This window comes from Poecilia reticulata, chromosome 20, assembly GCF_904066995.2.
Source record: "Poecilia reticulata chromosome 20, P_reticulata-male-v2, whole genome shotgun sequence".
Classification (NCBI taxonomy): Eukaryota; Metazoa; Chordata; class Actinopteri; order Cyprinodontiformes; family Poeciliidae; genus Poecilia; species Poecilia reticulata.
In genome coordinates, this window is record NC_088849.1 from 1,975,771 (window position 1) to 1,988,482 (window position 12,712).

General features: G+C 37.3%; 1 protein-coding gene across 12 annotated transcripts in view; it reads right to left on the reverse strand.

Annotated features, from left to right (window-relative positions):
• The window catches only part of plppr5b (phospholipid phosphatase related 5b), a 107,283-nt gene that overhangs the window by 52,890 nt on the left and 41,681 nt on the right, over positions 1–12,712 (reverse strand). For 4 of the 12 annotated variants that reach the window (XM_017301829.2, XM_081601465.1, XM_081601464.1 and 1 more), the window contains exons 6-9: positions 3,886–4,004; positions 3,627–3,752; positions 3,272–3,384; positions 2,869–3,149 (exon numbers count right to left, since the gene is read on the reverse strand). The exons of 1 other annotated variant lie outside the window; for it this stretch is intronic. In XM_017301829.2, the coding sequence (XP_017157318.2) occupies positions 3,644–3,752; positions 3,886–4,004 (228 nt within the window). In that variant the 3' untranslated portion in view covers positions 2,869–3,149; positions 3,272–3,384; positions 3,627–3,643. 7 more of the 12 variants (XM_008438526.3, XM_008438525.3, XM_081601463.1 and 4 more) reach the window with 7 other exon arrangements.

Genomic DNA, 12,712 nt, shown 5'->3' on the forward strand with positions numbered 1-12,712 from the left:
AATTGTGGAGGGCCCCCTGCTGGTCAGGGCCTCTAGAATTGTCATCACTTTTCAGTCCTTTACCGCGCCCCTGGTCCAGGGTCACAGTCTGTAGGTGCAAATACCAAACTGAAACTGGTAACAAATGTAAAAATGTAACTCTTAATGTTAATTTCTGACGTACACCAGTTTCAGTTTAATCACCAGAGAGCTGGTGTATACCAGGGTTGGTGTATGTTTTTGAATATTAAAAGCGATGTACTTTCATCTTTTCCTACTTACCTGGATTAGCCAGGGGAGTCATTGCTCATTTTCTTTGCTTAATTTTAAGAAATTAAGCATTATTTATTATTATTATTATTATTATTATTATATGCATTTTGATTTGTTCTTGATTGACTCAGTGTTTCACCTTAGGTCAGATTTATTTATTTCCTTAACATAAAACCAAAGAAAAGAGGTCTGTTTAAAATAGGTACACTCTGAGAAATAATCTTGTAAATTTACAGCAACATACTGGCAGCGATAGACGCCAGAAGTTTACTGTAAATGCACAGTAGCTGTACCATAATTAATCCTGACAGCAGATTACTGTCAATGCAAATACGGTATGGATACTGTGAAAGAACGGTAATCTACCGTTTTTCTGAAACGGTAGATTACCGACGCCAGTTTTATTTTCCCGTTCTTTCAGAAAAACGGTAAAAAAAAAAAAAGCTGGCGTCTGTAGATACCAGTATTTTACTGGGCATTTACCTTTTCAATTCTGCAATTACCTTTTAAAGTGGTGTACTGTAAGTAAATACTGTAGTGACGCCAACACACCGCAGATGTAGTACCGCCAACAGGGTTTATTAGAAATAAGAGCGAGCTGCTATTCCTTAGGCTGCAGCTGCGCTTCTAACAAACCGTTACACTCAACTGATCAGCTTCACTGCTAACACACACTGAACTCTCCGCTCTTCCGGTATTCTATCAGATCCCGCTCCCCGGATCCCTCGCCCACGACAGGTCCATCACATGTGAGTGGAAGTCAGCAGTCAGACAGGGGAACCCCATAACACTCTACACATAACAGTGATCACAATGCAACTTATAACAAATACACATAACCATATGGACCCCAGCAGAACTAAAATACAGAATCGTACTACGGTGGTCGACAGGTGCAAACGCGCAGCAAACAAAGACAAGATGCAAATAAAAAAAGAGATGCAAAAAAATATATAAAAATAAGTGTTCCAGACCACTATAACTTTGTGTCTGAATTCAGGGTCTGCACCCTTTCAAGCTCATTCTTTCATGGGCTTGAGAAACGACCCGGTTTACGGAAGAGGGGTCCTGCGAAGGCAGAGAGCATTGCAGAGAAGCTGTAGCCTTCAGCTAGCTGCCTAGCCTCCACCTCGGCGTTGTTGCTTAGCAGCTGTGACACAACATGATTTAAACAATGTTTGTAGGCGAGAATGTAGATGCATAAATCTCACATTTCTGCTCGGTTCATCAGTGCATTACCTAATTGCAATATCTATCCGACGTTTTCGGAGATGTCTGCTCTTTAGTATACCGCGGGAGAACACCTGACTCATTTAGGCTTTCCCCAAATGACAGTTAGTTAAACACAGATATTAAGTCAGGTAACATCTAGTTGTAATATTTTGGTTCACTAAAATATTTAATTTATTCCTGAGCAAATCGGTTTGACTGATTAAAGTTAAGCCTAAAAACACAATAGTTTGATTAAACTGTATTGTCTTACCTGAGATTTGGAGAGTATTTGAAAAGGGATACTTTGCTTACATTCCTTGTGTAAATGTGCTATACGTGTTTAAACATTTTAGAATCAGACTAACAGATTTAGTCTGATAAAGGCTGCAACAGCCTTTATTAAAAGGTGAAGAGTAATAGAGAAATCAGGAGAAAAAAACAAACATACTCCGAGCCTGTTTTTTTTCCTTTGCCGCTGTGTGATACATGTTGTCACGGTGGCAACATAACGCCACGGTAGAGGCTAAGCAACTAGCTGAAAGCTACAGCTTCTCTTCCGGTCGTCGAGGACCCAAAGATGCAAAACCTGACTTTGGACACAGCTGTTCTTTGTTTGACTCCCCCTAGTGGTCTGGATCACTTCTGTTTTCAGCATTTTTTGTTGGCATCTCTTTTTTGTTGCATGTGTTTTTCTCGTCTTTGCTGGGTGTTTGTACATGTTGGGCACCGTAAAATACAGTGGTGGAAGTAAATATACCTTCAAATACTGGCGTTCCAGTGTTTTTACTGTGAATTTAGTTTTACTACTGCATTCACTTTATGAGTAAGCTACTGCAAAGAAAACTGTAATGCTACTTTTTAAAGTACAGTCGTAGTTTTGCGATAGAACATTAATACCTAACCCATTGTAAGCTTCTTAGAAGTGCTATAATTAGTGCGGTTCTAAAATGCATAATCTGCATTAACCAGAACTTCACATAACACAAAAGAGGATGCAATAAGTAACCGTCAGAACATAATTTTTATTTAAAGGCACCACTATGCCTCAAACCACATATATTTCCAGTATATTCAGACATTCAAAACGAATAACACAAAACCATTCCTCAGAGAACTGGTAAAAAATAGGCCTTCAAAGGCAAAATATAGTTTCACTAACACAGGAATAAAAATTTAAGACTTTCAGTTTACAGCGACATAAACTGGGTTTAACTCGTTAATTTCTACAATCTTATGAACATAAAAACACAGTTCTTAAAGAAATATCCATACTTTGGGTATCACTAAGCAAATCAATAATAAAGGACTTCCAAAATCTAAAATTCAACATGGCTGAAATAATGTGGAATTCTAGTATTAACAGGGTTTTAAAATGTGCACTCTTGAAAACCAAGTGGCACTTACTTGATTAAATGCAGATGAAGGCACCGTCCAACATGGAAAAAGAAAAGACAATCCAATTTAGATCCTAAATAATGTGGAAATAGAAATATTTCAAAGAAAAGAAAAGGACAACAACTAACCTGAATGAGATGCCACTCAAAGTCCATCAGGTTTTTGATGAGGGTGGAAACCTGAACATTGGAAGTCACTTTTTATTTTGAATGGTCTTTCCTGTCTTTTTGGATACCATCTTCCCATGACTGGCTTTTGTGCCCCTTTCTGGGTTAATCCCAATGAAGCGACTAAAAAACAAAATCAACATGGGAAAATTCCTGAGAATATAAATAGTGTGGCATTCTGAATTCAGCTGGTACAATATATAAATAAAGCTGTTTTTAATTATGTACAGAGAAAACATCACCACCTTCCTCAAATGTCCTGTCTGGAATATTGGCTGGACCCTCTCAAAGACAATATGGCCTTCAATGCTGACCATGCAGAAAACTGCTTGCCACAGGGACTGTAATAAACCAAGTCCTTAATTGGAAGAACATAAAACAAATCCTCTCATTGATACAGTATGTATTTAAATGATCGTCATAATAAAGAGTGTCCACTCTGCAGGTAAAGTAAAAGCAAGGATTTTAACTCCTCAATTGTCATGCAAATCACATCAATGTTGAAAACTGTAGGCTGGGTTAATATACAGAAGTTGTAGAGGAATTCATGGTACTTTGCACTGAAGGTGAAGTGTGCTTTCAAAGTTCATCAAAAGCTACCTTGGATGATCTTTTGATCACTGATGGTGAAGTGTCTTTGGTGCTGCTCTTGTTTTCACCAACATGCAGGAGGAAGGGCTGTCCTGGTTCCACGGCAATGAGGGAGGCTTCAACACTGGCTTGCATCTTTGACATAATGATATGACGAATAATAAAAATTATTTAATATATTTAGCAGCACAGCTACATTCAGATAGCAAACAAAGTCAATGAGAAAGTGCTTCTACAAAGAAGTAGGATCATTAGAATAACCACATACCTGCACATATCTGAAAACATGGTCCACAGTTTGATATGAGCCGTTTTGGATTCTTCTTGTGGCCTTTGGATGTAGGACGAAGCACATGAACCAACAGAAGAATGCCTGGTTTTCCCAGCCTGGAAGAACAACAGGATAAAGAGCAGACACATTAGGATAATAAATAAAGATTTTAAAGAGAAGTTAGCTAAACTAACCAGACCCACCAAAATACTTTGTCCACCGGGTTTACCCTGGAGAGCATTTTTCACCACCCACAACATAAAGCATAAAAATGTCAGAAATAATTACCCTGACACAACTCAGACATTAGGCATTATAGAAATTAGTCAGCTTATAGAAACATTCTGGACAGCATTTTTTCTGCCAACCTATCAGAAGAAATGTGTTGAAGTCATCATAACACACTTCAGTCACCAGTATGATGTACTAATGAAGAAAAAAGAGGCAGCCAATATGTCATTGTTTATTATCATTATTTTTTATAGAGACAAAAACATTTTGGCTTATTTGATCTCAAAAACCACCGGTCCAGCACAGCCACTCTCGCCATTATGCCGTCAATAGCCGAAAACTTCAAGAAAACGACTCCGCAGCTAAATAATGTTAACTCAAACTGCCTTTCTGACAGTTTTAATGTTCGTTTAACCACCTGACACCCCGTGCTACACCTGCTTGGCTAGCTTTAGCTGCTAACAAAAATAATAAACCAAGGGTGCTTACGTCCAGTCCTCGAGAGCTACCGTCCTGAAACTTTTCGATGAATCTTTACTCCAACAGACCTGCTAACCACCCTTTCATTTGATTCAGGTGTGTTAATTGGCACAGGAAAGCATCTGAAAGTTGCAGGATGGCAGTTCTCAAGGACTGGACTTGAGCACCTCTGTACTGAACAGTTGTACCGCAATATCCAAACAAATAAACTTACGTTAAGCATAAGTTGATACTCTTACGCAAACATAAAGTTAATGATTTCATTAAAAAAATAAATCAAAATCAAAAACATGATGGTCTTAACATGGAACTTACCTTGTTTTTTTTGTTATTTTTTTAAAAATAAATCTTTATTGAGATACAGAATACATAACAGTATAAATGCAGCATACATTCTGGTATAATGTCCGCCAGAGAGTTACAAACATTGAGACAATACATCACCATAACATTACATAAATACATTAAAGAAAGAACAAAAAGAGCATGTTTTAATAGATTTGGGGAACTTACCTTGTTATAAGTTCCAGACAAGACGCCATACGTTGCGATTGTGGGAGCAACTCTTTTATCAAACACCATCTTTTTAGGGAAACTGACAAACCTATCTTTGAATTTGACTAAACAAGTAATTAACATTGTATTTTTAACATACACCACCAACACTGGTAATCTAATATTTTTGATTATGCTCTGTAGATTTCGATTCATTCCCTAAAAGATTTATTATGGAAAGTATTTTTTTCTTTCCATTTAATATTGTATTTAAATGCTGGTTCTCTAAGATGCAAATACAAGTAAAATGTCTTGCCTAGGAAAAAAACTGTATTGTACAATTAATTTTGTGGTAGTTTACTGCCAGTCGTCAGTCTTGATTGTGACAAGAGAAGAAGACATCAAATTGACAATATCCTACCGTATTTTGGAATAACAGTATCTTACTGCTGGAATTCCACCGCAAATTTACAGTCATTTCTAAGAGTGTACAAAATGCCACTTGTAGTTTTGCTTAACATTGTTTCCTGGACAAGTCATCTTCTAGGACTTCCTGCTTTCATATCTAGTAGGTTATCTGGATTTCTAGATTTTTCTGTGGAGAGTTGCCTTTAAAGTCATCTCTAGTGGTACAAAAATTTGATTTCCAAACTATTTGTAACAACTGGTTTTTCTACTGGTCTTAAAAAAAAAACGGCCTCAATTTACGGTAAAAAAACTGGCAGCTGTGGTTGCCAGAATTTTACCGTCTTTATACGATAAAATTCTGGCAACCAAAACTGCCAGTATTTTACCGTATTTCCCAAATACGGTAAAATACCGTATTTCCTAAAATATGTTAAATAAAAAAATAAAATGTGGTTTTGCCATAGTAAATACGGTCATACTGCCTGAGGCATAGTACCTACATAAGTGAAAAACACGGCCAGACTGTATGATATATTGACATTTTATTGTAAAAACTCCCAAAAACCTTATGGTAAATTACTGGTCTCTGTTCTTACCAGAATTTTACCATAAAAATTATAGTACAACACACAAGGAAGTGTAACTTCTCAGCATTTCTATACAGAAAGTTATAAAGAAAATAAATTCAAATTAAACAAAAATACAGATTACGAGTAATCCATTTAAATAAACAATTTCTATTTAAAAATTCAGTTAAAAATAGAACCGATTCTATTTTCTGTCCAGTTTCCTCACGGTATTACTGAGATCTGGAAAACAAAACAAACAAAAAAAACAGCATGTGTCCACATAAGAGATAACCTATTGTAGAAGAAAAACCGGTGATAAAAGGATTCTTGTTCTGGGTTGAGAGTCACAAGTCACTGAGTTCAGACTTTGCTCAGGATGGTTGTAGTCTTCCCAGTCACAGGTTGAAATTGAGACTCACATGTTGTCAATCATGTATTTTCTCTCTGCTGGAAAACAAACAAAGCAAAAACTAGAAAGATGCACTATTTATATGAACATCATATAAATGCACCATTCGCTTAAATGTTTGTCTTACCTTTGTTGACTTGCATCTGGAGACTGGTACTTCAACCAGGCGGTGTGGTCATTTCTGACTGAAAATTCAGTAGTTCTTAAATCTTTGTTTGTTGTCGACAGGTGTGATCCTCTCTGCAACCTGACAAAATACACAAACAAAAAACATAAATAAAAACAAATAACTGTTTTAGGCAATTTATGAAATAGATACTCACCATTTATCTGAGTCTCATAAAGGCCAATAAGTTGTCTTCAACCATTTATGTAAGTTACAATTCCTGCAAGCTAGCAGAAACAAAGCTGTAAATGTGTACACTTTTCATACAGGCAAACAAATAGATACACCTGAGACGATTTATGCTATGTTAGTTTTTCTCAGTCACTTTTGGTGCATTTCTCAAGTCATTGTTGGCATTTACAAAACAGTATGCGCATTTCTCAAAACAATTTGTAGAAACAGCAAAAAGCTCTCAAAATTCTGTCAGTTAACATATCAGTGACTCAAAATAATAAGTTATAGTTTCTCTATGTACAGATAAGACTTACGACAAGAATTGATTAGTCATGGGAAGAGACTACAAAATTCACATTTACGCTTTTGCTGTAATTTATTGATGGATCATGCCATGGTGATTCAGAAAGAAAAAGACAGAAATGCAGAGAACAAAAAAAGTAGAAAAGGAACCACAGGACAATCTCCTCATGGAAAACTGTACAGTGCTGTAGAAATTACATAATTACATTTTAATTTCCATCGTCATGCTGACAAAGGTTCCTCAGTGGGGTTAAGGAATGAACAGTAGTGTGGGAGAACCTCCATCAGCATCATGTTGTGGGTTGCAGCCATATCCTGATGTTGGACTGATGGAAACTGGCAGATGTCCTCAGCCTCTTCTGACTCTTCTGCTTCCCTCCCAACTATTTCCTCCTCAGCCTCACTCCTCTTCTTCTCTGGCTGTTCACTCTGTCCAGATACTTGTTCATCAGTTCTCAGAAATGTAACATTGTGTTGTGTTCTGGCTACATAGACCATATTGTTGCCAACTGATGGTTCACAGATGCACCTTCAATCTGTTTCAGAAAATTGGTTGATCGTTGGATGAGCTAATGGTTCATAAATTGATCTCTTAGAGAAACTCAGGACTCACTTGGGAGCAATTTACCAATTCAGGACAGATTTAGAAAAGAACCAATTATAAATTAATTAAAATATGATTGACATTATGACAACTTTAAGACTTATGCATGTTAAGACTTACACAATGAACTTATGCTGTTTTGGAAGTTGAGAATTCAACACAGACACGTTTAACATATTTTGATCAACACGATTAAAGCAAATTACAACGGGGGAAAAGCAGAGAAGTGCACATAATCAGCTACATGATGTACAAAAGCAAAACTTGCAAAATGAATGAAATGCAGAAGTGACACAGTAATTTGAAGATTAAACAGGTAGCTTTAAGAATTTCAATTCTGTTCTGAGAAATGCACCTAAACTGAGAAAAACTGTAAAATATTAATATTTAAATTCTCTTATCTTAAAATCCTTCAACTGTCATGGACCCAGTGACTTTAGTGCAAGTATTTTGGGGGTGAGAGTCAAGAGGTCAAAGGAAAATATTAAATATTAGCTCTGATGCCAAGCGTTATACTTCCAAGTATTACCAAAGTATTGAAACAAAAGCTAACATTTCACACTCAAAGTAATTCAAATTAATTACTGAACCAAACTTGGAAAAAGTTGCTTCTGCCATTAACAATAACTTTAAGCACATGCAGTCTAAAGTAGACCAGAAATATAATCTATTACACATTTCTTTGTCAGTTGGTTAAAATGATCTAACTTCAGTTAAAACCGTGAAAGGAGCTCACCTGTGATGCAGAAATGTGTTTCCTTCTCCTTCTCCTCCTCCTGAACGCGCAAAAATAGCAGAAGCTTGATTTCAAAGGCAGTAGCCGCATCCTGACAAGGACCAGGCCTACTGGCCTCTCAGCACCCTGAGCTAGCACCTGCTGGTTAGCAGCCTTAGCTAGCGCACTGTGACTTTACTGTGTTGAGTTCAGGACACCACAGTTTCCTGAGCCACACTCAACTACAGGAACAGAGTTAAAAGAATCTTGCTGCTGATGCTGAAGGATCAAGCGGCAATACAAACTAGATAATTATTTGTTTACATGACAAATAACAGTCTCCATTTACTGTAAAATCTGCTATTTATCACATAACAAAATGAAAAACGCTCTAGACTACTCTCTACTAATAGCACAATATTTAAAACCAAGTGTGGGATTTATGAAACTTCAATCAAGGGCGACTTCACAACTTTTCTGATTTTGGATAGAATTGTTCTTTATTGAAGTTTCACAAATCAGATAAATGTTTCACAAATCCCACACTTGGTTTTAAATATTCTGATATGAGTTGAGAATAATCTAGCCCAGATTTGAAGAGTCTAGGTGTTGTAGTTTTTTAGCTAGAGTAAATTAAAGATGCTGATGGTAGTGAAAAATTAGGTGGAATTGCCCTTTAGCCATTTCCCAAATTGGAAGCAGCAATTGGAAATCAACTTCAGCTTCATCCAAGCAAGTGAGGCTAACATACAGTTCTCTTAATGTATAAGAAATCTTTGGTCGGCATAAAATGAATCTCAAATGACCATTTAATCAAATATTCTCATAAATGATGGTGGTGTTGGCTGTAGGAGTTTGCTTTGCAATCGGTGGGTTGCCAGATTGATGCCTGGTCTACTGCTGAGATTTCAGTTTGGTGTACTAAAGGCATTATTAAAAAAGAAACCAAAATATCACACCAGCATTCTGTTCTTTGTAAAAATAACTTTTGGAATCTTGTTTACGGCTTCACCTTGTAAATATAAATATCAGCAAAATTTTAAATTTTGGCTGATTAGTACTGTTAAGTTTAGGGTAATTAACTGCTGGCAATATTACAATATTTTTCTATGAACTTTACAATTACTTATATTTTTAAAATATATTTCTGTATTTTCTACATTCATGACTGTCAAAATTACTTAGGATATATGTTTATTGAGTTATGATAATTCCATGTATTTTCTACGGTAATATAATGCTTTGAATATTACAGTCAGTTTCTGTGTGTCTTTTACCGTTTTTTTACCATAAATTTACGGATTTTTTTTTTGCAGTGTCGACTTACTGTAATTCCATGTATTTTCTAAGGTAACAAAATGTTTTGGATATTACGGTCAGTAACTGTTGGTCTTTTACTGTTTGTTACTGTAAATTTACTTACTTTCTTTGCAGTTTCGACTTACGGTAGTTCCATGTAGTTTCTACAGTAGTGAAATGTTTTTGGATATGACGGTCAAAAACTGTTGGTCTTTTACCGTTTGTTATCGTAAATTTACTGACTTTTTTTACAGTGTGAGATATTCAGGTCCTTCTCAAAAAAATTGCATATTGTGATAAAGTTCATTATTTTCCATAATGTAATGATAAAAATTAAACTGTTATATATTTTAGATTCATTCCACACCAACTGAAATATTTCAGGTCTTTTTTAATACTGATGATACAGCTCATGAAAACCCAAAATCCCTGTCTCAAAAATTAGCCTATCATGAAACGGTTCTCTGAACGAGCAGTTAACCTGATCATCTGAATCAAGGAAGTAACTCTAAACACCTGCAAAAGATTCCTGAGGCTTTTAAAAACTCCCAGCCTGGTTCATTACTCAAAACCACAATCATGGGTAAGACTGCCGACCTGACAGCTGTCCAGAAGGCCATCATTGACACCCTCAAGCAAGAGGGTAAGACACAGAAAGAAATTTCTGAACGAATAGGCTGTTCGCAGAGTGCTGTATCAAGGGAAGTCTGTGGGAAGGAAATAGTGTGGCAGAAAACGCTGCACAACGAGAAGAGCTGACCGGACCCTGAGGAAGATGGTGGAGAAGAGCCGATTCCAGACCTTGGAGGACCTGCGGAAGCAGTGGACTGAGTCTGGAGTAGAAATATCCAGAGCCACCGTGAACAGGCATGTGCAGGAAATGGGTAAAGGTGCTGCATTCCCCAGGTCAAGCCACTTTTGAACCAGAAACAGCGGCAGAAGCGTCTGACCTGGGCTACAGAGAAGCAGCACTGGACTGTTGCTCAGTGGTCCAAAGTACTTTTTTCGGATGAAAGCAAATTTTGCATGTCATTTGGAAATCAAGGTGCCAGAGTCTGGAGGAAGACTGGGGAGAAGGAAATGCCAAAATGCCATAAGTCCAGTGTCAAGTACCCACAGTCAGTGATGGTCTGGGGAGCCATGTCAGCTGCTGGTGTTGGTCCACTGTGTTTTATCAAGGGCAGGGTCAATGCAGCAGCTATCAGGAGATTTTGGAGCACTTCATGCTTCCATCTGCTGAAAAACTTTATGGAGATGAAGATTTCATTCTTCAGCATGACCTGGCACCTGCTCACAGTGCCAAAACCACTGGTTTACTGACCATGGTGTTACTGTACTCAATTGCCCTGCCAACTCTCCTGACCTGAACCTCATAGAGAATCTGTGGGATATTGTGAAGAGAAAGTTGAGAGACGCAAGACCAAAAACTCTGGATGAGCTTAAGGCTATTGAAGCATCCTGGGCCTCCATAACACCTCAGCAGGGCCACAGGCTGATTGCCTCCATGCCACGTCGCATTGAAGCAGTCATTTCTGCAGAAAGATTCCCGACTAAGTATTGAGTGCATAACTGAACATAATTATTTGAAGGTTGACTTTTTTGGTATTAAAACACTTTTCTTTTATTGGTCGGATGAAATATGCAAATTTTTTGAGATATGAATTTTGGGTTTTCATGAGCTGTATTCCAAAATCATCAGTATTAAAACAATAAAAGACCTGAATTATTTCAGTTGGTGTGCAATGAATCTAAAATATATGACAGTTCAATTTTTAGTCTGATCAAATACAACACGACCAAGGTGTGTTGTCTGTTCAGTCTGTAGATTTTTCTAAAAAGAAGAGAGGCAAAAAAGGGATGCCAGTGGAGAAGTAAAGTGATGCAACCAGTGACTTCTCCCCTTAGCCAATCAGTCTGATCTCACGTTTTCAGTCCAACTCAGTCAGCTCGAAACTCTAAATTTTTAACAAGTAAAAATCTGAAATTTGTTGCCTAAATGATTGTGAATCAGGTTGCAAATGTAAAAATTTAACTGTCTTAATGTTAATTTCTGACGTACTCTTTATGACCGCAAACAATGGAAGACATGTAGCAGCAGAGCAAAAACATAGCTCCACCCAGAGGTGGAAGAAAAACACATCATCATCATCATCATCATCATCATCTTAACTGCAAAATTTCAGCCAGAGGAACCACCCAGCAAACTTCATGGCAGGTTTTACTTTGAGAATTTATAACAGGTTGAGAACAGAGCGACTCCCACTCAACACGCCCAAAACTAATCCACAGGCAGGCTGGAAGCAAAGACGCAGGTTTTCTTCTCCAATTACATGTTTTTAATAGGATTCACTGCATTAATCATGCCACCAGAAGCTCCATGGAGCCTGCATCAAAACTCTGAAAAACCAGAATTATAAACTGAACTGGAAAATGACAAAATCATTTGTCATTGATTTAGTGATAGGACTGTGATTTCTCACTGAATATTCACATTGAAAATGTTATAAGCTGTTTCAATGGCGGTGTCAAGCAAGATGGCTACAGAATTTGGCTACAGAAACTTGGTGACTTTTATAGGGTAGAAGAGTTCAATACAGATCAAACTTCAATGCTTCAGTGAGATGGAAATGATTTAAAGTTGGTTTATCTTTAGTGGTTGATCAACCAACCACTAAAGGTAAACTAACCTCTGGCGGCTGGTTAATGGGGGTAACCAAGCAGCAGAAGCAAACACAGACAGTAGGGAAGAGTAAGAAGCAGATTTGTCTAGAGATCATCTTCCAAACCAAATCAAAGCTGATTTGCCTTTTATTTCTGGGGTGTTGAAACCAGCTGAGGCCCCGGAGCCAGTGCAGGAAAACATGGAGGCACTCCTTAATATAGCAAGACTCCTCATCTTCATCGTCTGTCTCCTGCAGTAGCAACGTGCATTTGAGAAAATCCACGTTCCCTAAATGACAAATAATCTCTG